General features: G+C 50.7%; 2 protein-coding genes across 7 annotated transcripts in view; both read right to left on the reverse strand.

Moving 5' to 3' along the window:
- Window positions 1-207: 207 nt before the first annotated feature.
- Window positions 208-8,059, reverse strand: CORO6 (coronin 6). Of its 5 annotated transcripts, none has more exons than XM_068529500.1 (11): window positions 7,835-8,059; window positions 6,410-6,664; window positions 4,834-4,956; window positions 4,267-4,396; window positions 3,989-4,170; window positions 2,738-2,857; window positions 2,196-2,300; window positions 1,962-2,107; window positions 1,563-1,620; window positions 1,234-1,464; window positions 208-1,139 (listed from the first exon to the last, which is right to left on the reverse strand). In XM_068529500.1, the coding sequence occupies exons 2-11, from the start codon at window positions 6,605-6,607 to the stop codon at window positions 1,017-1,019; spliced, it is 1,416 nt and encodes a 471-aa protein (XP_068385601.1). In that variant the 5' UTR covers window positions 6,608-6,664; window positions 7,835-8,059; the 3' UTR covers window positions 208-1,016. The 5 variants fall into 5 exon arrangements, with proteins under 5 accessions (XP_068385601.1, XP_068385599.1, XP_068385600.1 ...); XM_068529498.1 differs by having other exon boundaries at window positions 2,196-2,578; window positions 2,716-2,857; XM_068529499.1 differs by lacking the exon at window positions 7,835-8,059 and having other exon boundaries at window positions 2,196-2,578; window positions 3,989-4,082; window positions 6,410-6,656.
- A 7,767-nt stretch (window positions 8,060-15,826) lies between these two features.
- SSH2 (slingshot protein phosphatase 2) overlaps window positions 15,827-26,806 on the reverse strand; it is a 241,281-nt gene continuing 230,301 nt past the window's right edge. For both annotated transcript variants that reach the window (XM_068530613.1, XM_068530612.1), the window contains 2 exons: window positions 21,071-21,905; window positions 15,827-18,918 (listed from right to left, as the gene is read on the reverse strand). In XM_068530613.1, the coding sequence (XP_068386714.1) occupies window positions 16,831-18,918; window positions 21,071-21,905 (2,923 nt within the window). In that variant the 3' untranslated portion in view covers window positions 15,827-16,830. The remainder of the gene's footprint in view (window positions 18,919-21,070; window positions 21,906-26,806) is intronic.

Here is a 26,806-nt window from a genome sequence, read left to right on the forward strand (position 1 = left end):
CTACCTGCCTTTACTGGGGAAGAACGCCCATCTGCGGGTTGAGGGTTCCTTCTGAACCTGCGTGGGGAGGGCTCTGAAGTAAGAGGATGTCTGGTGGGTCCTGAGCCGAGCGTTGCATTTGTCAGGGCCCCCAGGAGTCTGGTGGTGGCACTTAACAGAGGCTGGGAGGTCTAGCATCCCCACCCATGCAGGAGGCACAGACTGAGCACTTGGTAAAATGTTTCATTCAGTACGTCTTGTTTTCCTCCTAGAGTCAAGGCCACAGCAGAGGGCTGGGGGCAGTGTGTGTGTGTGAGTGTGTGTGTGAGTGTGTGTGTGTGTGTGTCTGGGAGAGGGGAGGTGTGAACCTGCTTCCTCATGCCAGTTCTCTGGTTGGTTCTCCTGCGGGAGTGCCGCGAGGAAGCCGTCCTCTCCCCTGCAGATGGAGAGAAGGAAGAGAGCCCTCTGCCATAGACTGCTGGGTGTAGCCCGTGGGTCCGGCTGTACAGCCAACGTTTGTGTATGTCCGTAGAACTGGGGTGACGCCCGTTCAGTTTACCACTCAGGGTGGTGGAGTCAAGTGAGCTGATTAGAGGGAGAAGCGTTGTAATTTTCCCCAGCCAGTCTGGGGAGACCCGTCGAATCGCTACCCCTTTGAGGTGAAGCCCAAGCTCCCCAACATCCCCAAGCATTGCGCTAATACTAAGCACTTTCCCTGCCCTGGCCGGGAAGGGAGACAAAGGGGACACTGCCTGCCGTGCAGCACCACTGTTGAGGCCCCCGTCACCCTGGGCCTTCCAAGGCCAGCTCCTGCTGAGTCCTGTACGAGGCACACAGCCCGGCAGGCGCCAGACGGACGCGAGTGTCCGCAGCGCTTCATTTGTCCAGGACTCCCGCGAGGGGCGGAGTTCCCTCCCCAGTCCCGGCCCAGGCCCAGAGAGGCGGGGTCCGGAGGACCCGAAGCCGGGGCGGCGCTGGAGTGCTTGCGCTCCGCCCCACTTTGCCCTCCCGGCTTGGAGCTTCCCCGGCGCACTGCGCTAGTCCGTGCCGTCCACCAGCTCGCACAGCATGTTCTCCAAAGACGTGATGCGCTGCTCCTGGGCCTGCACCTGCTCGCGCAGGGCCTTGATCTCCTCCAGCAGCGTCTCCAGGGTGTGCTGCTGTTGGACGCAGAGGACGGAAGAGGCGGCGTTGGGTGGCGGGCGGCAGGGGGATGTGAAGATTGGGCTTGGGTGGAGCAGGGCGGGACCTTACCGACAAGGGGGCGTCGCTGGCTGACTGGCTGCGGCGGGGGCCGGGGGGCGGGCGCACGTCCAGGATGTTGCGCTTGGTGACCCGCAGCTCGCGGTGCTTGGGGGGCATGTAACCGTCCCTCAACGAGATGAGCACGGGTTCGGCGTCCTGGCCGGATAGCCATTCATCCGCTTCTAGGGCGGGTTCGGGGCCCGGCGTATCTGGGTAAAGGTCGTCTTGGAACAGGTCTGACTGCAGGGGTAGGGGGACACGAGAACGAGCAGGGTGCCAGGCCTGCTCCGCTCCTTTCCGCCTCGGAGCCCTGCCCAACCCCTCTCCCGGCCACTCACCTTGCGGGGCACAGTCATGATGATGGGTTCACACTTTCTTTCGTGCAACTTGTAGAACCTATAAGGGAGCGGGGATCGGCACCCGCTCAGGCTCCCACTCCCTTAACTTTTGCCCGGGACCAAGGGGTTAGAGGCCAACACTTGCTGAGCGCCTACCATGCATTGCACTTTAAACACCCTCTGATGGGGTGTTTATCATCATTAAGAGATGAAGAAACTTAAGTTCAGAGAATGTCAAGCCTGTAGCGTTGGGGCTGGCACTGGAAACAAGCCCGTATGACACCCCCCACCCCTGAAAACCCACTATTTTCCAGAGACTACACTATTGGGGAAGCCCCCGTGTCTTCCCGGATGGGACGTGGGAACAGGCAGGTGAGCGGGAAGGGCAAGGCTGCTGACCGTGCAATCTCGCACTTGCTGACATCCAGTCCCCGCTTGGGCATGAACCCCATGCCCCTCTGCGGCTCCTTGCTGCTGAACGTGTTCAGGTAATGCACGAAAGGTGGCTCCTCGGTAATCTCAAAGTACCGAATGCTGCTGTCGCCCTGCAAAACCAGTCGGTTCGGAGATATGCTGGGCGGGCCCCCGATATCTCGGTCCAGCCCCCTCTTCTCCCCTCCCGGCCGCGAGCACCTTGCCACACAGGTAGACGATGCTGGAGTCGGGATCGTAGAAGGGCAGTAGGACCCCGTTGCTTGTGTCCATCTCCTGCAGTGCCACTGGCTCCTCGAAGTTGTTCTGCCCGAGCACAGGAGGCGTGACCAGCCCTGTCCCGCCCGCCGTGCCACTATGGATGCCCTGAAGCTCCTTTACGCTTCGTGCCCTCCCCAAAGCCCACGCATTCCCAAGGCAACTCTGGTGAAGAGAGCTGCAGACTCCACCCCTGGACACCACTCTCGGTCCCCCGCACCTATACCCCCTGCGCCGCCGCATGCAGTCACCGCAAACCACCCCCAGGGACTCGGCATCACCAGGCGGGGGCGCCAGCGTGGGCTTCTTCAGGCGACGCAGCAAAACTGGGCAGAGGGGTGGGTGTGAGGATGGCAGGCGCTGCAAAGAGGGCAGCAGCCTCCAGCCCTGTCCAGGTGGGCATGCCCTGCGGGTGGGGGGCGCCTGGCCCCTCTCCCGTGATGCCAGTCCCCGGGGCACACACCCCAAGCGTCCAGCTGCGTTACCGGGTCCCACAGGCCCAGCTCTCGCTGGCTCATGCGGGTGAAGCCCGTGGTGAAGATATGACCCTGGCGCGTGAAGATGGCCCGCATGGGCCTCATTCCCTCGTGGGCCGCAAACCTCTCCTGGGGGGAGGGGGAGACAGGGAGAGGCGTCACCCAGCTGCCTGCCCTGAGGAGCCTGGAGGGGCGGGCAACCAACTTGCTGACTTGGGTGTGGGGGGCGGAGACAAAAGGGGTCCTAAATATTCAGTTTCCTGGGGTCTCCTGGCTGGCCCCAGGCCTGGAGAGCGCGGGGCGCGTGCCTCTCTCTGCAGATTCTGAGCCCTTAAGCGCCCTCAGAGCAGGGGATGCCTGCGGGCTTCCCAGGGGAGCAGAGAGGCGCTTCCCAGACGGGAGCTCCCCGCTCCGCTTCAGCTATCTTGGGCGCGGGCCACGGTCTGGGAGAGCGCTCCCGGCTGACCCAGCGAAGGAGCGAGCGCGTGCGCCCGGCGCGGCCTGGCCTACCGGGTCCCAGAGCGCGAGTTGCCGCTCACTCATCCTGCTGAAGCCGGTGCTGAGTAGCTTCCCGTCTGCGGTGAAGACGGCCCGCAGCGGGCGGGCGCCCTCGTGAGGCCGGGCTCGCTCCTGCTCGCGGGGTTAGTGGGTTAGAGTGCCCGCCGCCCCGCCCCGCTCCCGCCGCGCTCGCCGCGCGCACTCCGCGCAGACGTGCACGTGCCCCGCGCATCCAGCGCCCCGCCTTAGGTTGAGGCTGGTGAGGCAGGTGCCGCCGCCCTCCCAGGGCACCCAGCTGGGACAAACAACGCGCGAGGGTTGCCTCCAGTCCCCCGCCCAGCGGGTCAGCTAGGTTGGAAAGGGGCCTGCCCGCGAGCCAGTGTCAGGCTCAGGCGCCGGAAGATGGCGCTGGGTGCCGGCTGGGAGGAGAGGGGTCCGGGGGCGCAGGTTCGGTTCATGCAGGTCTGGTGGGAGGGTAGAGTTTGCAGCTTCTCCCCTCCTCAGTCACAAATCGAGCAGCCCTCCTCTGAGCTTCTGAGATGCAGGGGAGGGGAGGGAACAGGAGCGGGGCTGAGAATTGCGGGCTGGGGGCTTACTTAGGGCAGGGGCTGTGGTTGCAGACACGGCGGGGCAGGGCTGGTGTCTGGGATTGAGGTGGAGGAGGTGAGAGCTGGGATGAGGGGCTCAGGGGGTTGTGGGTACAGAGGCCTGACAGCTGCTTCCTGGGGTAGGGGTTGGGACGTGGCTAGGCTAGGCACTCACCGCCACCACCTGGCCCTTGCGGGGGTCGATGATGCGCAGGGTCTTGTCCTTGCAGGTGGTGGCTAGCAGCCTCCCGTTGCTGTTCCAGCACACGCTGTGGATGACGTCCGGGTGTATGTCGTCTAGACTCAGAAGCACCTCCCCAGTGCCCACGTTCCAGATGATGATCACATTGTCACCACCTGCCCAGAATGGCCAGGCACCGTCACCTGGCCCTGCCTTTGCCACTCCCCACACCCCCCAATCTATGGTAGGGACCCCTCCCTAGGCCCCCAGACCTGCACTGAGCAGGACGTTCCGGGCAGTGGGGTGCCAGGAGAGGATGCCCACACGTTTGGAGTGGCCCTCGAGTGTGAGGATGGGTTCTGTAATGTTGCGCATAGGGGTATAGTCTGGAATCTGCCACACCTAGATAGAAGGAAAAGGCATAGGGTAGGTGGGATGAGGAGCCCACTTTGTCACTCTGCTCTTCCCTTACTTCCCCCACCCCCCTTCCCCAGGGTCAAGTGCAGGACAAGATGTGATGGTACCCACATGGGGCAGAAGCAGCTGGGAGCCAGGAGGTGGCACTGTCAGCTTTCCAGAGACCTCCCTACTCACACGAGCAGGGAGACTTCAGAGCACTGCCCCCCCTGCTCTTCAGGCCCCAAGGTAGCCATGGCTAAAATTAGTCCTAAGCAGTTCATCCTGGGAGGGGGTGGGCATGTAGCTAAAAATAGCCTGGGAGCTGGACAGGGCAGGGCCCTGGAACTCAGCACCTCCCTCACCACCTTCCACAGCACAGGTGAGGCAGCCCTCCCTGCTTCCCCTGCCCAACAGCCCAGCAGCATCCACCTGGCTCCTACCATGATGGTGGTGTCGTCTGAGGCACTGGCGATGACGTTGTCATTGTGTGGGCACCAGTCGATGTCCAGCACAGGGGCAGTGTGTCCAGTGACCAGTGGGTAGTTCTTATCCACTCGACCTGTCTGCAGGGGTCAGAGAGGGAGATGTGGGGCCACTGTCCTGTGTGTTTTCAGGGGGTGGGGAGTGGATCTGTTTACAGCTCAATTCTCTATTATCTGTTTTCTCTTTGCAGAACCCACCTCCTTTCTGCTCTTCCAACCCCATCCGGCCTACTTCCTCTACTTCACGGAAGACAGAGTTGAAGTCATTTAATATCAAGGAATCAGACACAGAGAGGTAAGATAACTTAACCAAGGACACACAGCAAGATACTGGTAGAGCCAAGACTTGACTTCTTAGTCCAGTGCTCTTCTAAAAACATCTGCTTGGAGGAGACTGTTCTTGGGCCTGTTCCCCCAACTGAAATGTCTATGGGAAGCCCCTGGTGGAATAGGTCTAGGTAAGGTAAGATGCAATGCAGTGCTTGACAGCCCTTTCCTAGCCACAGTTGGCAGATCTCCCCCTTGTCAATGGCTTTACCTTGGAACCATAAGCAGCAGGCATTCCTTGTGCCTGCCATCTCCCAACCTGAGCTGGGGCCCATCTATTTTTAATCTTTATGGTATGTTTGTGGGGGCTCTGAGGCCTTTGCAGGGGCTGGCATCAACCCAGACCAGGCGGTAGGGGAGAGGGGTGGCTGTGTGGCATTGGAATGGCACTTGTACTGGGGGAGGAGGTGGCTCCAGCTGAAATTTGAGCCCAGGGGATGATGTCCTTGGATGGTGTCTGCATTGTCCTGGAGTGAGTCACTGGCTATTGCCAGGCCTCATCCTGACCTTGCCACCTGTGGGGCCTCCCCTAACAAGGTGTAGGAGCCGGAATCCAGGTCAAGGTCATGCCTTGGAGTGGCCATCCTGTGGGTAGAGATTGCTGAGGGGCTTGAGGCTACTCACTAAAGGTGTTGGTCATTGCCTGGCCCCCATCCCTGGAGTAGAGGGGGCTCTGGCCTTATATGTCATGTCCCCCGGCCCTTTGCTCTCATTCTACCTCACTGCAAGATCCAGAATGGGGGAGGTGGCCAAGAACTCTTTGGATAGAGCCTGACCCTGTCTTCAGTGTGCTGCTCCGGGGTGTGTTTTAATCCAAGGGTCACCCTGGGCTGCGTACAAAGATCCTGACACCAAAAACATAAGGGGTGTGGCATCAGGAGAGATAGGAACAGAATCTGGCCAGGTTCTGTCTCCACTGCTTCCCAGCTATCCATCACCCGCTCCTGGTCCCTGCTGGCAACAGGGTGCTGCATGGAGAAGGGATGGGCTGTGAGTAGGTGGGGGCCGATGTGATCCTGCTGTTCTAGGAGGGGTGACAGAGCCTCCCAATTGGTCCCTGAGTGATTGGGGAACAGGGAGCAGTCAGTCCACATAGACTGCCCTCCTGACTGAGGAATGGAACTAGGTGAGAACACAGGCTGCTATCAGGAGTCCCCAGGAGTCACAGACAGTGTCCTCCACCTGCTTCCTTCCCCTCATCCCTCACCTTGGCCAGAGGCAGCACGATGAAGGCACCTCCACCTCCAGCTTCCACAATAATGGCCAGGAATTTGGGGTTGACGGCACAGAAGGAGCTGTCCCATGTGACCTTGGACACACGGATGTCCTCGTAGGCCTGGTCAGCCTTTGCCGCCTGTCCAAACACATGGCGGAACTTGCTCTGCCGAACCACGCGCCGGCTCATAGCTGGGGGCAGAGATGGAGGATCTCGGTGCCCAAATTTTGGTCCTTAGTCCCGTAGCTGTGGGAGGGAGGGAGGAAGAGTTGGGGGAGTGGCAAGTGAGAAGGGTTATCTAACCAAAAGTCAGCTATAAATTAATATAGAGTCTGGTCCTAGAAGCAGGGAGTTTTCTTCAAGGTGATGTATGGGAAAGTTCTTTGCTTAGTTCGAGGGGCTAGGATTTGGGGCCTGAATTCTCCTTAGAGAGCCAGGCTTGGGGGACAGTGGAGCCTGACTGGGCCTGAAAGCTTCCTGGAAGTTGAAGTGGTTTTGGAAGGAGCCTCAATGCCAGGCTGCCCTCCCGCTGCCAGCCTTGGATGAGCATCTCTTCACGGAAGTGGTTTATCTCCCAGAGGCACCTCGTCCAGAATCAGAGGCTTTGGCTTAAGGCCATTTGTGGGGCTAGGACTGCAGCCCCTCAAGATCCTAAACTCAGCGTCTGTGGCATAGTTTAGGTGGATGGGGTTTTGCCTTTTTCTAAAAATTTGCCAAGGAGAAGTTCCTCCTGTTAGCTCACCTGAGTTCTTCCTGCTACTGTTTTCATCAGTTTCCTCCCATGCTGTTGGCGGGGGGGTGGGGTACGGGGGGACACAGTGTAAGGTGGATCTCTCTTCCTCCCACTTCTCTCTGCACTGGCTTCTCTAAGAGGCCCTCACCACTGTGTTCTGGCTTTTGCCGGCCATACTTCAGCCCCACTTCTCCTCTGGGTCCTCTCTCCTACTAAATTCTCTTGGGGGTGGGGTCCTCGACCCCCCTCCTCCCGGCTCAGAGCCAGATTATCAGGAGTGGAGTGGGGAGGGCGAGGTGCCTTTTCTCCCGCTTGGGGCTTGCGCTAAGCTCTTCCCCAGGGGACACACCGAGCTCTGCCAAAGCCCCAGCGACTGACTCCAGCCCCTCCCCAGCCCCGGGCATCCCTGTGCCCTTCAAGACGCTTCTGCGGCTCCCGGCCTGAGGCCCAGCCTCCCCGCACCCTTCTCCGGCCTCCTGCCCCGGCACTGCGTTCTTGCGAGACGAGGTGTCTGCGCCCTGCGGGCGGGCGGGCCGCTGTTCGGCCAAATATAGACACCAAGTCCGCCCCGCCCGGGACCGAATTTGGCGGCGGGTGGGGGGGGAGGGGGAGCAGACTTCTGTCCCCTCCAGACACCCCGCCCGCTTCATTGGCTGCGGTGGCGGCGGTGGGGGGGTGGGTACCTGGTCCTGAGCCGGCGGAGGGGCGCTCACGCTGCGACTTCTCTGCGGAGGGGGTTGGGGCTGCGCTGGGGACCAAGGGAGGCGTCAGGGCACCGGAACTGCCTCTCCGGGTGTCCGCGGCGTCTGGGGCCCGGGCGTTCGGCTGCGCGCTCCGGCCGCTGCCTGCGACTCTCGGGGCCGGGCGTCGCTGCAGTCCCAGCTGCCGCTGCCATCAACCTGCGGAGGCGGGCCTAGGGCAGGGGCGGGGTCACAGAGGCCCCGCCCTCTCCAGCGGCGGGAAAGTCGAGCGCTGCAGACTCTGCGCGGCCAGTCCGCGGGCCTTCGAGAAGCGTCAAAAGTAATGTTGCGTGTGTGCGCCGGAAGTGCGCGCTCCTCCGCGCTCCGCGCCTAGCGGGTGGGCTGAGGAGGCCCAGGTTCCCGGACCCAGAGCTGGGCGCTGAGAGAGGGAGCCTACGAGGGGGCGCTCTCCCCTCAGAGCCGGCTGCCGAGCAAGATCAGATGCCTTCACGCTGCATTCCTGCTGCAATCACACTCCCAATTTAGACCATACCGGCGGGCCGGGGCTGTGGGACTGCACGTCCAGACACCCCTGAGTACAGGTCCCGGAAGATGCTCTGGGGGCCCTTGGATGAGGGCCTAGGCTGGCCCAGGGCAGCTGTGAGGGTACCCGACAGGGGCCTGTGAATGTTACTGTTATTAATAGCAATAGCGACCACTGTCACTGTACTAGGCACTTCACGCCGTTAGAGAGGATTCCACCGAACAGGGCACAAAGCAGCCTAAAAACCGGTGGTAAGGGTGTGGGAGAAAAAAAAGTGAACACCAGGTTCAAGGTAAAGTGGCTGGCACGGGTCTTTTATTTTTTTTTAAATAAATTTATTATTTATTTTATTATTATTTTTGGCTACGTTGGGTCTTCGTTGGGTGGGCTTTCTCTAGTGGACGCGAGGCATGTGGCATCTTCCCGGACCGGGGCTCAAACCCATGTCCCCTGCATTGGCAGGTGGATTCTTAACCACTGCACCACCAGGGAAGCCCTGGCCCAGGTCTTTTAGACACTCAGCCTGACTCCTAAAGTCTTGAGGGCCTTGTTTGAATTGGTGCCCGACTGTGTTCCAGGGAAGCCCCTGCCCCCTCCCACTCCCTTCAAGACCCGCGGATCTGAGTATTGACCGGGGTTAAGGAGGAGATAAAAAGAAACCTGATCAAAATGCAGCCAGTGAAGAACAACTAGTCCCTGTAGCTGCTGTCTTTCCAGTGTTCACCCACTGCCTGGATTTCTTCCTTTGGATCATAAGGCCCTGGAGAGAAGCAGGGGACCGGTTATTACTTCTCACTCTCCAGGACACACCTGGAAATCAATGGAACACAGCCTTCCAGAGGGTAAAGATTAGCATTGGGGGTAAAGGGAGGGAAGGTGGTGGGAACCTCAAAGGCCCTCACCAGGCTTGTTTCTCAGGAAGAGTCCAAGTATTCAGTGGCTTGTGGGGATCAGAACCAGAAACTGTTACAGGTGCCCCAGAAATAATTATGGCATTGGTGGGGGGGGGGCATGAGGGTAGATGAGGAATCTCCCTTTTACCTGAAGATTCCAGGCACATGATTAGGAGGAAAAGATCTGAGTGACTCAGTAGCTCCTTAATAACAATAGCTAGACACTGTACTAAGGGCTTTACACATATTAATTCCATTCTGAAAATAGTCTTCTGAGATGGGTACTATTATTACCCCTATTTTACAGGTGAGGAAACTGAGGCACAAAAAGGTTAAATAGCTTTTGCATCACTCAACTGGTAGGTAGTACAGCTGAGATTCTTACCCAAGAGGTCTGGTGTCTTGTGTCCAGCTTTTCAGCACCATGCCTTTTTGTCTCTCCCTGAAGGCCACCTTATCTCACAAGTGCTGATATTGAGAGATACGCTTGTGGCACAGAGGAAAGGATGCCTATACTAATTACAAAACTGGAGTTTCAGCCGTTGCTCAGTCACCCTATTTTTTCAGCTCTTTGGGCTGTAAACTGAAAAGGGCTGGGTCAGGTGCTTTTCAACTCTGCACCACTTGTTGGCAGAGAAGGGATTTGACATGCTGTCTCCTACCCTGAAACGGCATTTTTTCTTCTCCCATCTCCTTTTCTCCTCTTTAAAGAGAGCCGGGTACTCCATTCTAGAGGTAAGGGTCTGGGACTAGGAAGCAGGAATCCTTTCTTTCCCTCCCTCCCTCCTTCCCTCCCTCCTTCCCTCCCTTCCTTCCTTCCTTCCTTCCGTCCATGTTTGGCTGTGTTGGGTCTTTGTTGCTGCACGTGTGTGGTGCGTGGGCTTCTCATTGCGGTGGCTTCTCTTGTTGCAGAGCACGGGCTCTAGGCATGCGGGCTTCAATAGTTGTGGCTCGCGGGCTCTAGAGCGCAGGCTCAGTAGTTGTGGCGCATGGGCTTAGTTGTTCCGCGGTATGTGGGATCTTCCCGGACCAGGGCTCGAACCCGTGTCCCCTGCATTGGCAGGTGGTTTCTTAACCACTGCGCCACCAGGGAAGCCCAGAAACAGAAATCCTTCAATCCATTCTGCCTTCAGTTCCATCACCTGGCTGTGTGTGGGGGGGTTGCTCTCCAGGTACAAGAGCAGGAACTTACAGGTGTTGTTTAGAGCTGGCATGGCTCAGCCCTGCCCTCTAGGCTTCTTCTGGCTGCCAAGGCCTGGCAGAGCTGGGGGTAGGTGGAGCCAAGGCACAAAGAACCAATCAGTGGAAGAAGCTACTTGGACTTGGTGCTTTCCCTTGCTGTTATCCATTTGAACTGTTAATCTGAATAGCAATCCATAAAAGAAAGGCATAGACTTCAACTTTCATAAAGCCATTTTCTGGAAGAGGTGGCCTGGCAACTTAGACATGATTTGGTCCATTTGCTTTGGCTAGAAAGCCATGACTGATCAGGGTCAGGGACTCCAGGCACCCCTAGAATATTTTGTGAAATGACCTTGCCTTCACCATCGTGCACTCTGGCACTCCAGCCAGAGACCAGTGGTGTGCCCATCTCATTTGATATGGACGATTCAGACTGAAGCAGGCTGACTTAATTTTAGTTCAAGGCAGTGTTTTCTCTGGAAACTGAGCTTTCCCTAGATAGTAGGGCTGCTTTATATGTGATGAATGGCACCACTAAATATCTCATGATGGCTCTGTGGAGGGGTGGGAGAAGTGGAGACCCCCCCCCCAGCCTGTTTTTGCTTGTTTTTGGTTTTGGCCATGCCTCAGGGCTTGCGGGATCTTAGTTCCCTGACCAGGGATTGAACCCCTGCCCTCGGCAGTGAAAGCACGGAGTCCTAACCACTGGACCGCCAGGGAATCCGCACCGCCCCCTCGCGCCCGTTTTAGGGAACTGCTCTTTGGCCCCATCTCTCTTCCTCTACCACTGACATCAAGTGCTTCTCTTCTCTTCTAATGATGGGAGAGGGTTAAATCTTTTACTTCTTTGCAAAGTCATGTCCTGTTTCTAGAAACCTTTCAGTGAGCTGAGGTGCCCTGTGCCGAAAGCTTGTGAACTCTATCTTGCTAATGTCCAGAGAAGTCACCTACCCAAGAAATCCAGTCTCTGCTGGGGCACGTCACGGCAGCTGTCCCAGAACACTTTGTACCACAGATGGCGGCGGAATTTTGGTCTCTTTGCTTATTCATTCTCCTAACATTCAGGTGGTGGCTTTGGCAAGAGCCTCTTTGACCAGGCAAGTTCCCAGCGTGGTCACTTGATTGGAGCCACACTGTCTGAAATAATCTTTAGTGATCTCATTTTCCATCCAGTCTTTATTTTGTGAGAGGTAGAAAGTTATATTTTTTCCCAGAGCTCAGCTCTCTCATAAGGGAGGGAGATCAATCAATGAGAATTGCATCATGTTTACCATCAGTGTTCTCTTCCAATCCCTCCACCTTCTCAGCAACCCCCTTTTGTTGCAGTTGATCAAGTACACGTTTCATCTTCAAAATAAAAATTTATTCAATCTGTAACAAGAACATTGAATCTGCACATTTGCGCACAAGTTCACATTTAAAAACAGCGGAGCACATCAGTAATAAAAAAAACCTATGATACAAGTGGAACATCCCAACCACCAGGAAGATTAAGGAAGGAGATGAGACCACTCTTTATATTCTGCTTCAAATGCCTCAAAAAGGTCCCAGAGATTCCAGGGAGCACCTGCTTTAATAAAATGTGAGCATAAAAGTTTGGGGTGGCCTGGGGCAAAGGTAACAGTCAGTGGGAGAGTCTTTTGGACTTGTTTTCTACATTTAGAACAAGTCCTACAAAATTAAAGTAGAAAGAAAGAAAGAAAAGGCACCTTAAGCTATGCCAAGCAAACCAAATTCCAATAAAACATAAAAACCAAACAGTTCCCTGTGGATTTACTGATTGGGAAACATTTCAGGGCCAGCTACCCAGCTTCCAGACTGGGTCATCAGCTTGAGTTAAGCCCTGGGTATTAGCTCTCCATGTGTGCATAGGATGCTGCCACCAGTGTTGCTGTGAGGACACAGATGGCAGCACTAGTCATACACCCCTTGGGACATCTTCAAGCCGATGAGGGATGATTCCAGTTTAGAAATCCTGTCCCAGATCTCTGGGGCACTGAGAAAATGAGGCTGGTTCTCTTTTCATAGCAGGAGCCAGGTGCAGGCACCCTCCACTTCCAGGCCAGAAAAGTACAGAAGCACCTTGCAATAGCTCTCCATGGCATCAAGGGACCCCAAGCCCTGGAGAAGGGTTAGGAGTGTGCAGCTTCCTGCTTTGGTGGCAGGAGGCTTTTTCCTGATATAGCCGTCGGATGAGTCGCGGCAGCAAATACATTTATGCCTAATACATACCTTAATCTTTTAGTTTGGAAGGGAAAACAAATCCAAGATGTTTTTAAGTTGGATTGGTGCTGAAATAGCTAAAATTTCATCTCATCTACCATCAAAAAGCAAAACAAAATTAGACAAAAACGACACTAGCCATTCACCATTACAACCATCACTATAAGACACACCATCACTGAGGAAATTATGAATATTTCCATACAGAGTGTTGGATGGGAGCGCAAGACACAGATGGAAGTCAGCTCCAGGTTTTCCCCACTTACCCATGAGGGCTGACCATAAGGCTGACCTTGCTCAGTGTGAGGACTCACAGGATGGCCAGGGCTGGGTGCCTGGAGAAGGAGGAATCTGAGTGGCCATCAAGATGATGCACGTTTTAATATTCACAATGTAAACAAAATATCCACAAACAGTTCAAAAAAGCCAAAGAATGGCTTTATTTAAAAAATTTTAAATGCCCTTGAAAGAGACCATTTTTGCATAACGCTTTCTTAAAAAAAAAAAAAAAAAAAAAAGAGAGAGAGAGAGAGAAACAATTCCCACAAAAACATCTTTACCAAACATGGCTAGATCACTTCAGAACTGAAATCCTCAGATGGACCAAATGAAGATTTCTGTGAGCTGCTATGTCTCAGAAGCTTCAGATCTATCCAAGAGCATCTGTCTGGGGCCCTTTAGCAGGAGGGGACCTCAGAGCCTGGGCTGTCATCCTCAGGCTGTCCTTGGGGCTCTTGGTAGTTCCCAAAATGAGAAAGAGGAAATACCAGTTGGGATAAAGGTACAGAACCAGGAAAATGCTAGATAAAGAGCCTGAAGAGGCTGAGATGTTAGGAATGATCCTAAACATTTGGAATCTGAAAGGCAACCAAAATGAGGAGAGATGAGTATTACTACACTACGGTACTGTGTATCTGCTATAGTACAAACTACTCCTAAGTGTTTCTAAAATCAAAAAAGGGGTTTCTCTCCTTCCTACTGACCAGGTAACCATCCAGATTACAGCTCAAAATCTGTGTGCTCCTGGGGCTTTTACCCCATGCACCACAGTGTTACTTTTTACACACACACACACACACACACACACACACACGTACACCCCTCTAGAATAATTTTGAGTCAGACTATGGTGGTTTTCAAAATAAAGAGAGGCACTGAGCGAGAGGTCCAAACTTTTCCTACTCATCTCTGTCAATCTACCAGACCTGCTGTTTCGGGTCTGGCTTTTCCATGAACAGGAAAGGGAAATAGGCCACCTGAGATTATCCGTTTGAAGAGAATAAAGTTTAGAAAGTTCTTGATAGGCCATCATGTACTTCCCCTGGACAGTGCTCAGCTACATAAATAGCACAAAAACACTCAGTTTTGGGAGTCTGAGGGCTGGCAAAACCCTATGGCATGGTTGAATTACAGACCTTGTATAGAGAATGTTTATTTAGGCAGGTAAATTAAATGATAAAAAGTATAATTATTAAAAAAAAAAAAAAGGCAGAGCAAGACCTCCTCTACTCTTTAAAAAAAAAAAAGGTTTTGTTTTTCTTCACAGCGTTTGAGGTTCCCCCACTCCCAATCTTTGTTGTTCTTTAATGCAGTGAGAGTGAGCATTAAACACAGTGGCCGGGAGAAGAGAGAACAGTGCAATACTGTCGACCCTGTGTGTACTTCTTAATATGAGGGATGTCACCATCTCAAGGGATTAACTGAGTGGACACTACTCTCTTAACCTCCATGCAAAGCCTCCTCTTCCCACCCCTGCCCAGTTTCCTGTCCTTTCGCCAACATATTGGTGATGGAACTGCCTCAACAAGAAAGGGCAGTTTAGATGGATGAGCCCTGGAAATTCATAACCCTGTCCTGCAAGCCTCCTCACACTGGAACGTGCCACCTAGTAAAACATTTTACAACACATTAGATATCCTGGAGTCACAAAGCTGTGTGGATGACACATTTGAACATTTAAGGAAACTATTTAGGGACAGCACAGGCACATATCATTACTACACCATAAAAACACTTAGAGCAGGAGGTTTCTGTCCAATCTGCCTCCTGGTAGTGATGTCAGACCCAACTACGGCCTCCACCCGGCAACTGGATTCACAGCTCCTCTTGAACACCTACGAGTGGCCTCAGTCCACCTTTGGGTCACGGTACCACCTGTCCTCATCGAACTCTGGCCTCTGACATCACCTTGACAGTCTGTGCATCTGTTTTTTCCTCTCAGTGCTGTGATGAACCCAAAACCTGAATCTTAGGTCTGTGCTCGGTCAACCTCTCAGCAATGTGGACAACCACCAAAGCAAACAGGAAGCAAATCTGCAAACCTCTTCAGTTTTGATGAGCTGCAGTGGGTGTTCCATTCCAAGCTAAATATGTTTTCTGTAAGAAGCTGAAACAGGCTTGTTTACGGCAGGTGCTCCTGTGTCACGGACCCTCCACAACAGCAGCAAAGCAACAGCATCCTAAACGCGGTCATTAAGGGTGCCTGCCCTTGGCCGAGGCCTCCCTGCAGCCCTTCAGCCTAATCCATTAGGAGCTTCCACCCTGGGCAGCAGTAACACTCACATATACTCCCTGGCTCTGGTTCAGCTAGTGGCAAACAACATTCTGGGATTTCAGTCTCAAAGAGAAATCAGCCTTCAGTCAAACTGTGATCTAATGGGAGCCTTTAGGGGTTTCTCTGAGGAGGAAGTTACTAACGCATAATTTGGCAGGAGCTGGTGATTAGAAGTCTCCATTCAAAAAAAAACCACCATCAATATATGCTCTGCAGATTCCTACCAACACCCATCAGTCTTATTTCTGTGGTGTCGTATGTTTTCCAGTTGCAGCTTTACTATTTCTTAAAATGGATAAATCAAAAAGACCCTACAACGTACAACATTAACAACAAAACAATGTAAGAAAGTGACAACATTATGTACATAAGTACTGTGTATAAACTAGAGAAATGACAAATCTTCCAGGAAAAGGAAAAAAAAAAAAACTTATGTCAAGTGTTAACAGTGATAATATTAAAAAGAAAACATTGCATTCAATGGAGGTTATACATATGTAATGTAACAATTCAAATACCTACAAAATTAAAAAAAATAGGCAGCACTGGGAGAAACAGCATGAGGGAGGAAAATAAATTGGAAAAAATATGGCCATTAAACTTAGAAGGCCCACAGAATTATTCAAGTAACGAAAGGGTTAAAACCCTACATATGTATTCATTTTACAAGAACACACTGACTTTTAATTGCTGTTTTTCAAACTTGTCCCTATTGTGTTTTAGTTGGGAGAATGCTGCAGGGCACATTTCCAGGGCATGGGGGGGTGGGGTAGGATGACCACCTGTGTGGAGCCCATCCACCTGGTAGATATTGGGCGGTGGTGGCCTCTCCACCCCCAATTTCACCTCCTCCTCTTCTGCTTTCCTCTAGAGAGGACCTCTTGGATTTCCTTTGGAGTTCATTTTAAATTTAATAAAATTATTTGCTTGGGGTAAAAAAGTATTTGCTTGATAAGTTTACAAAGCCAGCCATTATCATGCCTTTTTGTAATGATACACTCTGGAGACCAGGAGAAATGAATTCTGGAAGACCCTCTTTGAAAGCAAAGCAGAACCTGCCCATTTCGGGAACTCCAAGGGGCTGGGGCTGGGGCTGGGGCTGGGGCTGGGGACCAAGTCTGAGAGCATGCTGACGTTGGGCTGCCCCCTTCAGTGAATCCAATGCATCAGGTCTGGAGACCTAACCATCATCACACAGGCCTGGGGCAGCATTTCCAATTTCCAGCTTCAACCCCACCTTCCCCATCTGCTTCCTTCCTCAATCAAGCAAGCATGCCTTCCCTCAGGGGGCAAAATGAGGAGCAGGTGGCAGTAGATTGAAAAACAGCAACTTGCCTTTGATAAAGGTGTTCTTTGAAAATGAGTATTTTTTGAGGTTTGCATTTTCCAAAAATAAAAAATGATAAAATGGTCTTGCCGTCCAAATCAAACTCTCTCTCTCTCTCACACACACAGAGGAAATAAACCAAACCCTGCATGCGCCAGGAACAGTAAAATGACCAAAATATTATAAAATTAACCAATAAAGTGCATGTTCCTTACATATTACACCTGCCCCTTTCACAAACATTTCTTTCAGAAAGTCACATGTATAGGCTCAGAATCACATGGTATTATAGAAGGGGTTGGTTGTCCGTTTTTTATCATTTGCTTTTTTCAGTCTCCTTAGGGGGTGAGTTCTGCCATGCTGCTGACGGGGCACTACAGCCAGCCCTGGAGCTGGGCCTGCACCCTGCAGTCCCTGGGTCTGTACCAAAGGAAGGCCTCCTTCAGAACTAGTCAATTCAGGGCCTGCCCTGGGGAGCAAACACTGCTGACTGGAACCAAATTCTTTGGCATACTGTACAAGGGGCCTCTGCACTGGCTTGCTCTGTGCGATACACTCTGTTGTTTTGAGTTGCTCTATGAAATACTTGGTGGGCTCTAGGTTCTGGGGAGCATCTGGGTTTTCTGGGGGCTCCTGGGCCTCCACTCCCGAGCCCGTTCTGATGAAGGGCTGAAGCAGTTTGAGATGAGGGGACTCAGAGCAGACAGGCCCCCTCTCCGGTAAACAGTCTTTACAGAGGTCCAAGTAACCTAACTTGGCGAGGGAAGCTGAACGCCTCATTTGCGATGGTTTGGGGAGCCCTACCTGAGAAATCGCTTGGGACTCGATTTCTTTAGCGTGCTCCTTCACCCCACTGGGGCTATGACTGAGACCCTTTATACCGTCACTACTAGAGCTGTGTGGGAGCTGACAGGCTACAGGTGATGGGTCCAGTTTTTCTTGTTGCTCCCCAACACTGTCACCGAGTTTGCTAATTAAACACAGGTCTTCGCTACTTAACTGGGAGCCCTGATATGGCACTTCACTGCCCCTGGAGAGGGGGCCCTCCTGACTTTCTTCCCAGCTGCCCTTCTCTGCAGAGGGCTCATTGTCTGTGGTGCTGCTTTGCCCTGTGAAGCCTTCCAGGTGAACCACCGTCTGGGGATGCAGGTAAGCCAAGCTGGCACCAAGTACGCGGGTTGAGTGACGGACAAAAGGCGCTGCTGTCTCCAGGGCAGCTGCTGGGCTGTTGCCCCAGTCTTCAGGGCTGCTCAGGGTGGGGGCTGGGTGGGCGGGCCTGCCGTGCTCATGCTCGGGAGAGGAAGAATGAGGCAGAGGTAGCGCTCTGTGGTGCAGAGAAGCCTGGTCGGGGCTCAGTGTCCGGTTCAGATTTTCATCCAGTGCACAGAGGACAGTGATGGACTCCTCCACTTTCACTTTCCTCAGTCCTTGCTCCCCACTCTTTTCACTGGTGGCTGTTTCCCCCTCTGGCCCGTGATCGGGTGTCGTGACTGTGTGGGTGTATTCAATGATTTCTATCTTCTTGGGAAGAGGCAGAGGGACTGCTGGTGTCTCAGGTCCCTGGCATGAGACCGAAGTCCTCTGCTCCTTCAGGACTCCTTCCTGCTGTGTTCTGGGACCTGACCCTGGGCACTTCTGAGGAGCTGGCAACGGGTGAGACTCCAGCAGCTCGGGTGCTGGAACGACGGCATGCTGCTCAGAATGGGGTAGGGAGCCAGCCTCAGACCCACTGCATTTCCCTTTGCCCTTGCTCATCTCTGGTTCCTTGGGGACAAATGAATGTTCTAGGGTGGCTTCATCACTCTTCCCTTTTGGTGCTAGATCTGCCACAGAAGAAGAATCATTCTTGGAATTCTTACGAGTGGACGACGAGGTACAAGCAGCGGCAGCACCGTGGTGCTCTTGCTCCTGCCGCAAGCGCTCCTCAAACTCCAAGGTGGCTCGCCTCACGGACCCGGGGTACCACTTGGCACCCGGGGGCATCCCTGGGCCCCAGAGCTCTTGTTCCCCCTCAGCTGGTTCCTCTTCTTCCAACTCTGTGGTGGATGAGTGTGCCACTGGGCACCCTTCTGGCTCCCACTTCCCTGAGTCTTTGGCTAGTTCAGGCTGGGCTGTGCAGGAACCTTCACTCTGCTCCAGATTTCCAGGTTTGTTCTCTGTGGCTTGGACCCTCTCAAGGGGCAGCTCATGGACGATGTGCTTCTTTGGTGTATGGCATGGAATGGATAGGATGTCGCCTTTCACTTGAATCTGTCCAACTCCTTGACTGATGGATTCAATCTCAGTGACGATTTCTTTGACTGAAATTGCATTTTCTGAGTGAGACTGCATGAAGATGTCTGGGCTGACCAGTTCTGAGATTGCCTAAGAAGAGAAAACAGTGAGATGGTTATGGCAAACTGTAATCTAATTGAAAATGCCAGAGTTTTTGCTTACTAATCCTCTGATCCAGGAGAACCTTCTGGCTCTCTGAGGGCACAAATCATGGAGTGCCTGGGACCGTCCTCTGCCTGGGGTTGTATTCTGTTTTTGTTGTACAAGAAAAAACCAGATTCATCAAAGGCAGAGATACAAAATTAGTCATAGGTTGTGTCACTGTCTACTAAACTTTTGTTCTGTTGACTCAGATAGGATTCTAATGCAGTATCTTGCTCCAAAAGTAAACAGCAAGTAGCCTTGGAGGCTCCTATAATCCTTATTTTCCTAAGACCATGAGCCTTCAGGATTTAGGCCATACTGGGGTAAATGAAACCTTTCCTCTCTAGCCTATCCCCTTCCAGTTTGATCCTAACTTGGTTCAAGGGGAGGAGTTCCATTGAAGGGCTCAGTGGCCACCTTAAATATGCCCAGTGTTAGAGGAAGCTGGATGTCTGATTTGGAGCCTCACTGCTCTCTTCTGTCCTTTGTCTTGACAGCTTTTGTCCACATCCTCCCACTGCTCCTCCCAGCAGCCGCATCCCAGCACATGGGGGCACTCTATATCTGACTGCACAGTTCCTATGTTTCACATGGCTTCTTCCTTGGCTTATGCAGCCACGTGCCTGAGCAAACTTAGAAACTGCGAATCTGACATTTTAGTGTTCCACCAGTTACGTATTCCCAGATGGATTTAGAACAAGGCCAAAGAAAACTGGCCAATGCAAAATCAAGTCCTACTGTAAAAAAGTAAGAATTTCAAAATTTAGAAATGGTCCTTGGACATCTCTTAAAGCAACATCATTATGACCATCAATCTACTTTGTTAACATTTTTATAAACCTTCAAGGTACAGTATTTCCCTAGGAATTGTTCTTGTCTTTCTCCTTCAAAAAGAGTCAGAGCTAGTACAAACTAACAAGATCAGTTATGCCTTTGGGAGAAATCTGCTGGGACATCAGGCAGAGGCAAACTTGCCAAGGCTGGGAGAGAAGCCACAGCGGGCCCAGTGTGTGCATAGGCTGTGGAGAGAGTGCTCATATGACCAGAACTTTGCAGAAAAGCTATTTCTGTCAGAGCCACTACATCCATTAGTCCAAAGGAGAGCTCAGGCATTCTGATTTTCCCGGTAGAAACGAAATAGAGGCATAGCTTTTGGGGAGAGAAGACAGAAGCAGAGGCAACAACTGCCCTGGGGTAGTTAAGAAGAGAGAGAACAGATGAGGAGTGAACGAGGTGGTAAATATAAGTAGACAGCAATCAGGAGATGTCAAGAATCTAGTCAGCTCCACTGAAATCGTGAAATGACTTCATTTATGTTAGAGTAAATCTGTCCCCACTTGCTTCCCAATTACTGTATTATACTGACATAAGATACCACTGTTTTTAAGATGCAACCCAATTTCAAAAGTCAAAATGAGAATAAGTGTGAGTCTTAGAGTTGATGATATATAGTAATTCTTTCCCTGGTCTGAGATGGCTCATGAGAACTCATGCCACTGAGACGAATCTTGGGATTCTGTCTGCTCTCAAATCATTTCCCCAAACCATCCCTCAATTCTTGAATACCACAGCGTCTGCAATGAGGAACCATTCAGAGACATTATTAATAGCAAGAACTCAGCATGGGAATCAGTTGCCTTACTCCAACAACTATTAACACACGTCTAGTCTTTGAATTTTCTGAGGCAGAAAGAATTTCCCAAACAAATCCATCCTCTCAGAGAGACACACGTCTCACTCAGGTAACAGATCAGTCCCTGGCACCTCACTGTTGGTGAGATTTGATCTGAACTGTGGAGGTCCAGAGGGGACCCTCTCCTTGGTCAGGCAGGACATTTGTTTTGGCTAATCCCTTCTTCCCTCATCCCCTCTCAGAAGTGCTTCCAATGACACCAAAAGCCTGGAAAGATAAATTCCTTGAAAGGCAACTGATTTAGAAAAATATTTAAACCCTAAATTTTCACGCCAGACTGTCTCTCTCACATCGCCTTCCTAAATCTTTAGCAACATCAAAAATAGAGTGAACATAGCAGAGTCCCAAATATTTTGTCATTAAAGAGAACTTCATTAGGCATAGAACTATAAAGACAGTTTTTACCTTTGACTGTTCCTCATCTATTGAAGATTCTTCAGATGCATGGGGAGTATTACTCAGAGAGCTGCTTCTCTGGTCATCAGCTGTCGCTTCGGAAGGGGCTACTTCGACCACTGACAGTCGACAGCTCTCGCTCCTTCCTCCACCCAGTTCCTCCATCCTTGAGTGAGAAAAAGATCGGGACCGGGTTTCTTGGGAAAGCTCTACAAACTTTTCTAGCGCGCTAAAAAAGTCAATGCGATCTGTACTGAAATCTGAGACTTCAGCCTGGCAACTGGGTTGGGGGCTCGGTGAGTCAGCATCAGGGGACATGGGGAGATCTTTCAGGCGGGATGTCAATTCTTCCATGGGCAGTAAGTGGACGTTCATGTCTGCTTTCAGTGCGTCTGTCTCCAAATCTTCCACTGTTAAGTCTGGGAACTTGTTGGCCATTTCTGGGTCCTGTCCAGGTTGTATTAAGGCTTTGGATGCATGGCAGTTGTCAAGAGGGAATTTTGATTCATTGAGACAACACCCTGATGAGCATCCATTGATGTCATTTAGGTTTAATTCATCTTCAATCTGTCCGGCATGAAATTCCCTAGAAGTAAACTCCAAGCAGATCATTCTTTCTTTGGTACACAGGCCTTTCTGATTTTCATCCTGTGGGACGACATGTTCCACGAAGACGGGAGGTATGGGTGGGTGACCCTCCATGGTCTTCACCTCGGCAATCTGGTCTGCTGAGGTGGTGATCTCCTTCTTGTTGAGTTCTAGTCCTGCTTTGCAGATGGGTTCGTGGTGGTCCGAGAGGTCACTATCTGAATGAGATCGCCAGAGCTTGTTATGCCGCTGTTTGCTGTGGAGGACATACACAGGAAATGCCTTACTCTGGTTTGTGAAAACAATCAATACCCTCCCAGGAAACCGCTCCCAGATAAACTTAAATCTTAACCTGCAAGATGCTTTGTTAATGCCCAATGGAAGTAGGTAATCAACAGTTGAAAAGAGGCTCAATTTCACTAATAGCAAACAACAAAAACAAAGCAAAATAACAACAAAAACAAATGAATATGAGATCTGATTTTTTTACTATCAGACTTATAAGAGCTAAGATAGTTGTTAACAGCCAGTGTTGATGATGGTTTGGTCAAACTAGCCCTGTCATAACACACAGTTGATAGGAGTGTGAACTGTAGAATTTTAAAGAATGAAATCCGGCAATAGCTCTCGAAATCTAACCCTTTAAACAGCAACTCTCCCTTTAAAATTTTCACTTGGAGAAATACTACTACATAAGTGCACAAAGCTATACATATAAGGATGTTTACTGTAATACTGCAACACCAAAAAAAATTTATTTAAATTAGAGTCCATACACTTATATGAGGCTATTAAAAACCGTCAAGGGGACTTCCCTGGTGATCCAGCGGGTAAGACTCCACACTCCCAATGCAGGCGGCCTGGGTTCGATCCCTGGTCGGGGAATTAGATCCCACATGCCGCAACTAAGAGTGTCCTCATGCCGCAGCTAAAAGATCCCGTGTGCCACAACTAAGACCCAGTGCAGACAAAATAAATAAATAAATATTTTTTAAAAAGTTAAAAAAAAAAACCAGTCAAGTATTTTAGTGGAATGATGTTCAAGGTACACTATTAAGTGAAAAGCATGTTGAACACACTTGGAATAGTCAGTTCCCATACTAGAACAAGTATAGGAAAATATCTAGAGGAACATCACCAAACTGGTAACAGTGTTTCTTTCAAGGAAGGCAGGGCTTTTACTTTTGGGGAGGGCTTTACATTCTACACTCTGTAGTATGTCTATAATTTTTGAATTAAAAAAATGAGCTTGATTAATATTAACTGGGGGAAAAAAAAAACAAAACAGCATCCAAGTAATACAAAGAGAAATAATCAATTGGAGCCCATTATAAGTTCTCATAATTGGGATAAAGAGCTGATATAGGATTAATCACTGATGTGGAAGTGTGAGGAGCGTGGTAATCTTTCTTGAATTAGAAAGCAAGGATGAGGGAGTTCCCTGGCGTTCCAGTGGTTAGGGCTTAGTGCTTTCACTGCCATGGCCCCGGGTTTAATCCCTGGTTTGGGAACTAAGATCCTGCAAGACATGCAGCGCAGCCAAAAAAAAAGAGAAAGCAAAGATGAGGCTAGTAAATCTGGAGAAAAAGGTTGGTAACAGAACGGAAGAGGATAAGCGTAAAGTACAGGCCCTTTCATAAGGATCTGTGGATAAAAAGCATCAAGCTAAAGTGACCCCTGGAAAAGCAGGTGGGCCAAAAAGACTATATGCACACATCCATCCTTTGGCTGATTTTATGGAGAGAAGGTCTGATGAGATCTCATTTCAAACCACACTCTAACAAGGAAGCACAGTTCTCAAAGCTCCAATGAAAAAGAGAAAGGTGGCCCTGTGGCTGGGCAGGATCACCTGCCCAGGGAACAGGTCGCTAAATGTGGCATTTGGGGGTATGGTTTCCATGACTTACAAGCTGATGAAGAGCTACCTCGCCGCAGGGTGGAATGGAAACAGCCCAGAACAACTTACCCTGGGCTCAGGGCCATACCTGCCTTGGCTGCCTGTGAATCTCTGCCGAGTCACATGCCTGCACTAATGTGAACCCCTGTTTGTGCTCAACTCTGCACCTGCTCTCAGCTCCTCTGCCTGCCTGCTGCTTGGGTGGGGCTCTCTCTGACTCAGGCCCGCCCAGCAGAAGGGGGCTTTTCTGGGTAGGGCGCAGGTCAATTTGTTTATGAAGACAAGCTATAATCAAGTAGCTGGGTGTAAGGTGGGGTTTTCCCCCTTTCCAAGCTGCACGAGCTCCAGCCACCCCTAGGAGGAGACAACGTATCACACACCCCAAATGAGTGAGTGGCTGTGGGGAGGGGCAAGCTGACTGGTGGGATAGGTGGGCCCGAACTGTACTTTGTGACCAACGGGTGCCAATGTGCTCCCCTTAAAGCTTCTTCTTTTTTGTCTAGACACTCTGTTTCCTGACCTAAATAGGACTGTGTTCTCCAATTTCTATCCCTCACCTATCATGAGGAGGTTCAAACCTGCACCAAGTCCTCTCAGCCACCACCCACCAAGGCAGGACAAGTCCTGTGATGCAAATCACTGGGAAGATATCTCAGGGAGTAGCTGTTCTCACCCTAATAGTAAAGAACAGCTTATCTCATCAGACAACAGGCAGACGGGAAATTTTCAGGATCCCGAGAACCCTCCAAAGTATGTTTTTAAAAAACTGCCTGTAAATCACTAATAAATTGAGAGGGAACGAGAGACTGATGTTACGCTAATAGGCACCAACAGTGCCAGTCTCAGGGAAAGTAGCTGACATCATAGCTGCTTTACCCAGCAGGGATTTCCTTCTCTTCTTGGGGAAGATATTCATCAGAAAATATTGGGTCAGGGCTCTGTAATTAAACTGACACCTCTTGTAAAGGAGAAAGAAAAATCCCAATCCAAAAATAAGTCTGATTCTGCTTCCTTTTTCATTTTTGCAGTAAAACCTGCAGGGAGAGTGGTAGGCGGCTCTCTGCCATAGTCGTGATACTCATTACCACAGCATGTGAAGCACTGCTATTCCATGTGGCCCTTCCTGATTCCCCCTTCTCCCAGTGCAGGCGTTAGTAACCAATCACCTGAATTTTGTGCTTATCATTCCCTCCCTTTTCCTTATTGTGTCATCGCATGTTTTGTTCTAACAATATATAGCTTAGTTTGCATGTTTTGAATTTTACATAAATGAAATCATACTGTATGTATTCTTGTACAACTTTTTATGCCTAACATGTTTTAAGACTCATCGATGTGTGTAGCTGTAATTTCATAAGAGTGTAGTGAATATGCCACAATTTATCATTCATCCGCCCTGTTGATAAGCAGTTTTAGCTATTACGAACAACACTGCCATGGACATTCTTGTGCCTGGTGCACACTTTGGTTTCACAAAGGTGTTAAATATAGGAGAGGGAAAAAGGTGGGTCACAAGGCATATGTGCATCGTTAGTTTTACTTGGTAACACCAAACTGTCTCCCAATGAAGCCTTTTCTCAAGCCAGTTTATTCTAATGCTCCGTCACTGGTAGGAATAGGTGTAAGACATTAGATCATATTTGTTGTTTTAAACTGTTTATGTTTATATTCAGCTGACTCCCCCGACCTATTCCAGGTAGGCAGCCAGTGCCAAAAAGAACTTCAGAGTTGGTTTGTGGCCTGGATGATGCAACCAAGTCTCAGGTTCTTGTCTCCCTTGAGTGGCCTCTGACCTGAATTTGGATTCACATAAACACACTGACACACATGAGATGACTGGGCCATTCTGGGTAAGAATTTGGCCTTTTACTTAGTAAATGAGCAAGAAGGAAAGCTAAATGACAGGATGCATATGATGTCCCATTCTCTTGCCTCCACTTTCTTTCTTATTGTTCTATGTTTGGTAAAGTACCAACTCTGAGAAAATTACTTAGAGGAAAATACTGCTAAAAATGGAGTATCAGTTGTAGTAAAATCAGACTATTTATGGTTACTTCTTAGGGCATTAGGCAGCCTGTAGAGAAGAGGAGAAGGAAGAGAAGAAGCATCAACAATTGAGCATTTTCTGCGCTGTGCATGGTCCTAAATACTTTAAGATTATTTCACTGAAAAGCTGTTAAGAAAATCCTTTAAACCTTACTTGTGATTGGCTGTCACCTGACCAGGAATCCATGGCCTCTCATTCTCGGGTTCCCTCCTGCTGCTGGCTGACCATTGTGTACCAGCTAACTAGACTTCAATGTCTTCACCAGCAAAGCCAGGGTGAAAGACAGCTCTGTCTCCTCTGGCCCTGGTGACAGGGACATTCAAAGAATCAAAACTAACATCTATGAGGACATGTGTCATGAACTCTCCCTGGCCACCACCCAGTTTTTCTTCCTTGCCCCTTATATACTGGAACCTAATATCTCAGACACATGGTCCAGCTCGCAGATGCACGAAATCTGAACTTGTCTAATGGAACATAAATCTGCCAGATATCTAAATGATCCAACTCCAGAATAACAAACAGGGTTGCTGGTAGTTTAATGGAGGGTTTCAACACACACACACACACACACACACACACACCTCCTCCTGCCCTCACTCCCATCCCCCAGCTATAAAAACAGAAAAAATAAAATTAGATATGAACAGTATCAGTGCCTTTATGATACCCTCACTTTTAGGTCTAAAGGAGACTATTAAATATTAGCCTCCCTCAGGCTTAAAGACCTACTAAAAGATGCAAAAAGTCCCTTGTATTTCAGAGGGGCTGTCACTGTTTGGTCCACCCTCTCACATTCTGATTAAGAGACTGTAACCAATTCATAAATCACTACAGGGACCTAGAATCACTTTGTTAAACTTCTCTTCTACCAAGAGGTCAAAGTACCAAGCTAATACCCTCAAACAGAGGGCTGCCACCTCAAGTTAAGCACCCAGTGCCACTCTGGACAACCAACGGTGCTTGACAATGCCAGGATCAGAGCTCTATCTCTTTGGGAAAACCACCATGTGCTTTCTGGGAGAAGATATGAAATACAAGGTATCTAAGCACCTGAAGAGGAAATGGAATTTCTTTGCAAATACAATGAGTGGGATTTTCCCAAGGACTTTCCTCTCTTGGTGACTTAAGCTGCAAGGCTTGACAGAGCTTCAGACCGTCACAGGAATCTGGGGCTTCTCATTCTTTGCTCTTCTAAGCAGACAGACCCTGG

The sequence above is a fragment of the Eschrichtius robustus genome, chromosome 20 (genome assembly GCF_028021215.1).
Source record: "Eschrichtius robustus isolate mEscRob2 chromosome 20, mEscRob2.pri, whole genome shotgun sequence".
Taxonomy (NCBI): Eukaryota; Metazoa; Chordata; class Mammalia; order Artiodactyla; family Eschrichtiidae; genus Eschrichtius; species Eschrichtius robustus.

Excerpts from the sequence above, each read along its gene's own strand:
- CORO6 (XM_068529497.1), bottom strand. The coding sequence starts at position 6,570 with ATGTGTTTGGACAGGCGGCAAAGGCTGACCAGGCCTACGAGGACATCC. Across the intron at positions 2,108-2,195 it reads TCGTCTACCTGTGTGGCAAG|GGCGACAGCAGCATTCGGTA; the intron begins GTGCTCGCGGCC and ends CTGGTTTTGCAG. Across the intron at positions 1,465-1,562 it reads TCATGACTGTGCCCCGCAAG|TCAGACCTGTTCCAAGACGA; the intron begins GTGAGTGGCCGG and ends CTACCCCTGCAG.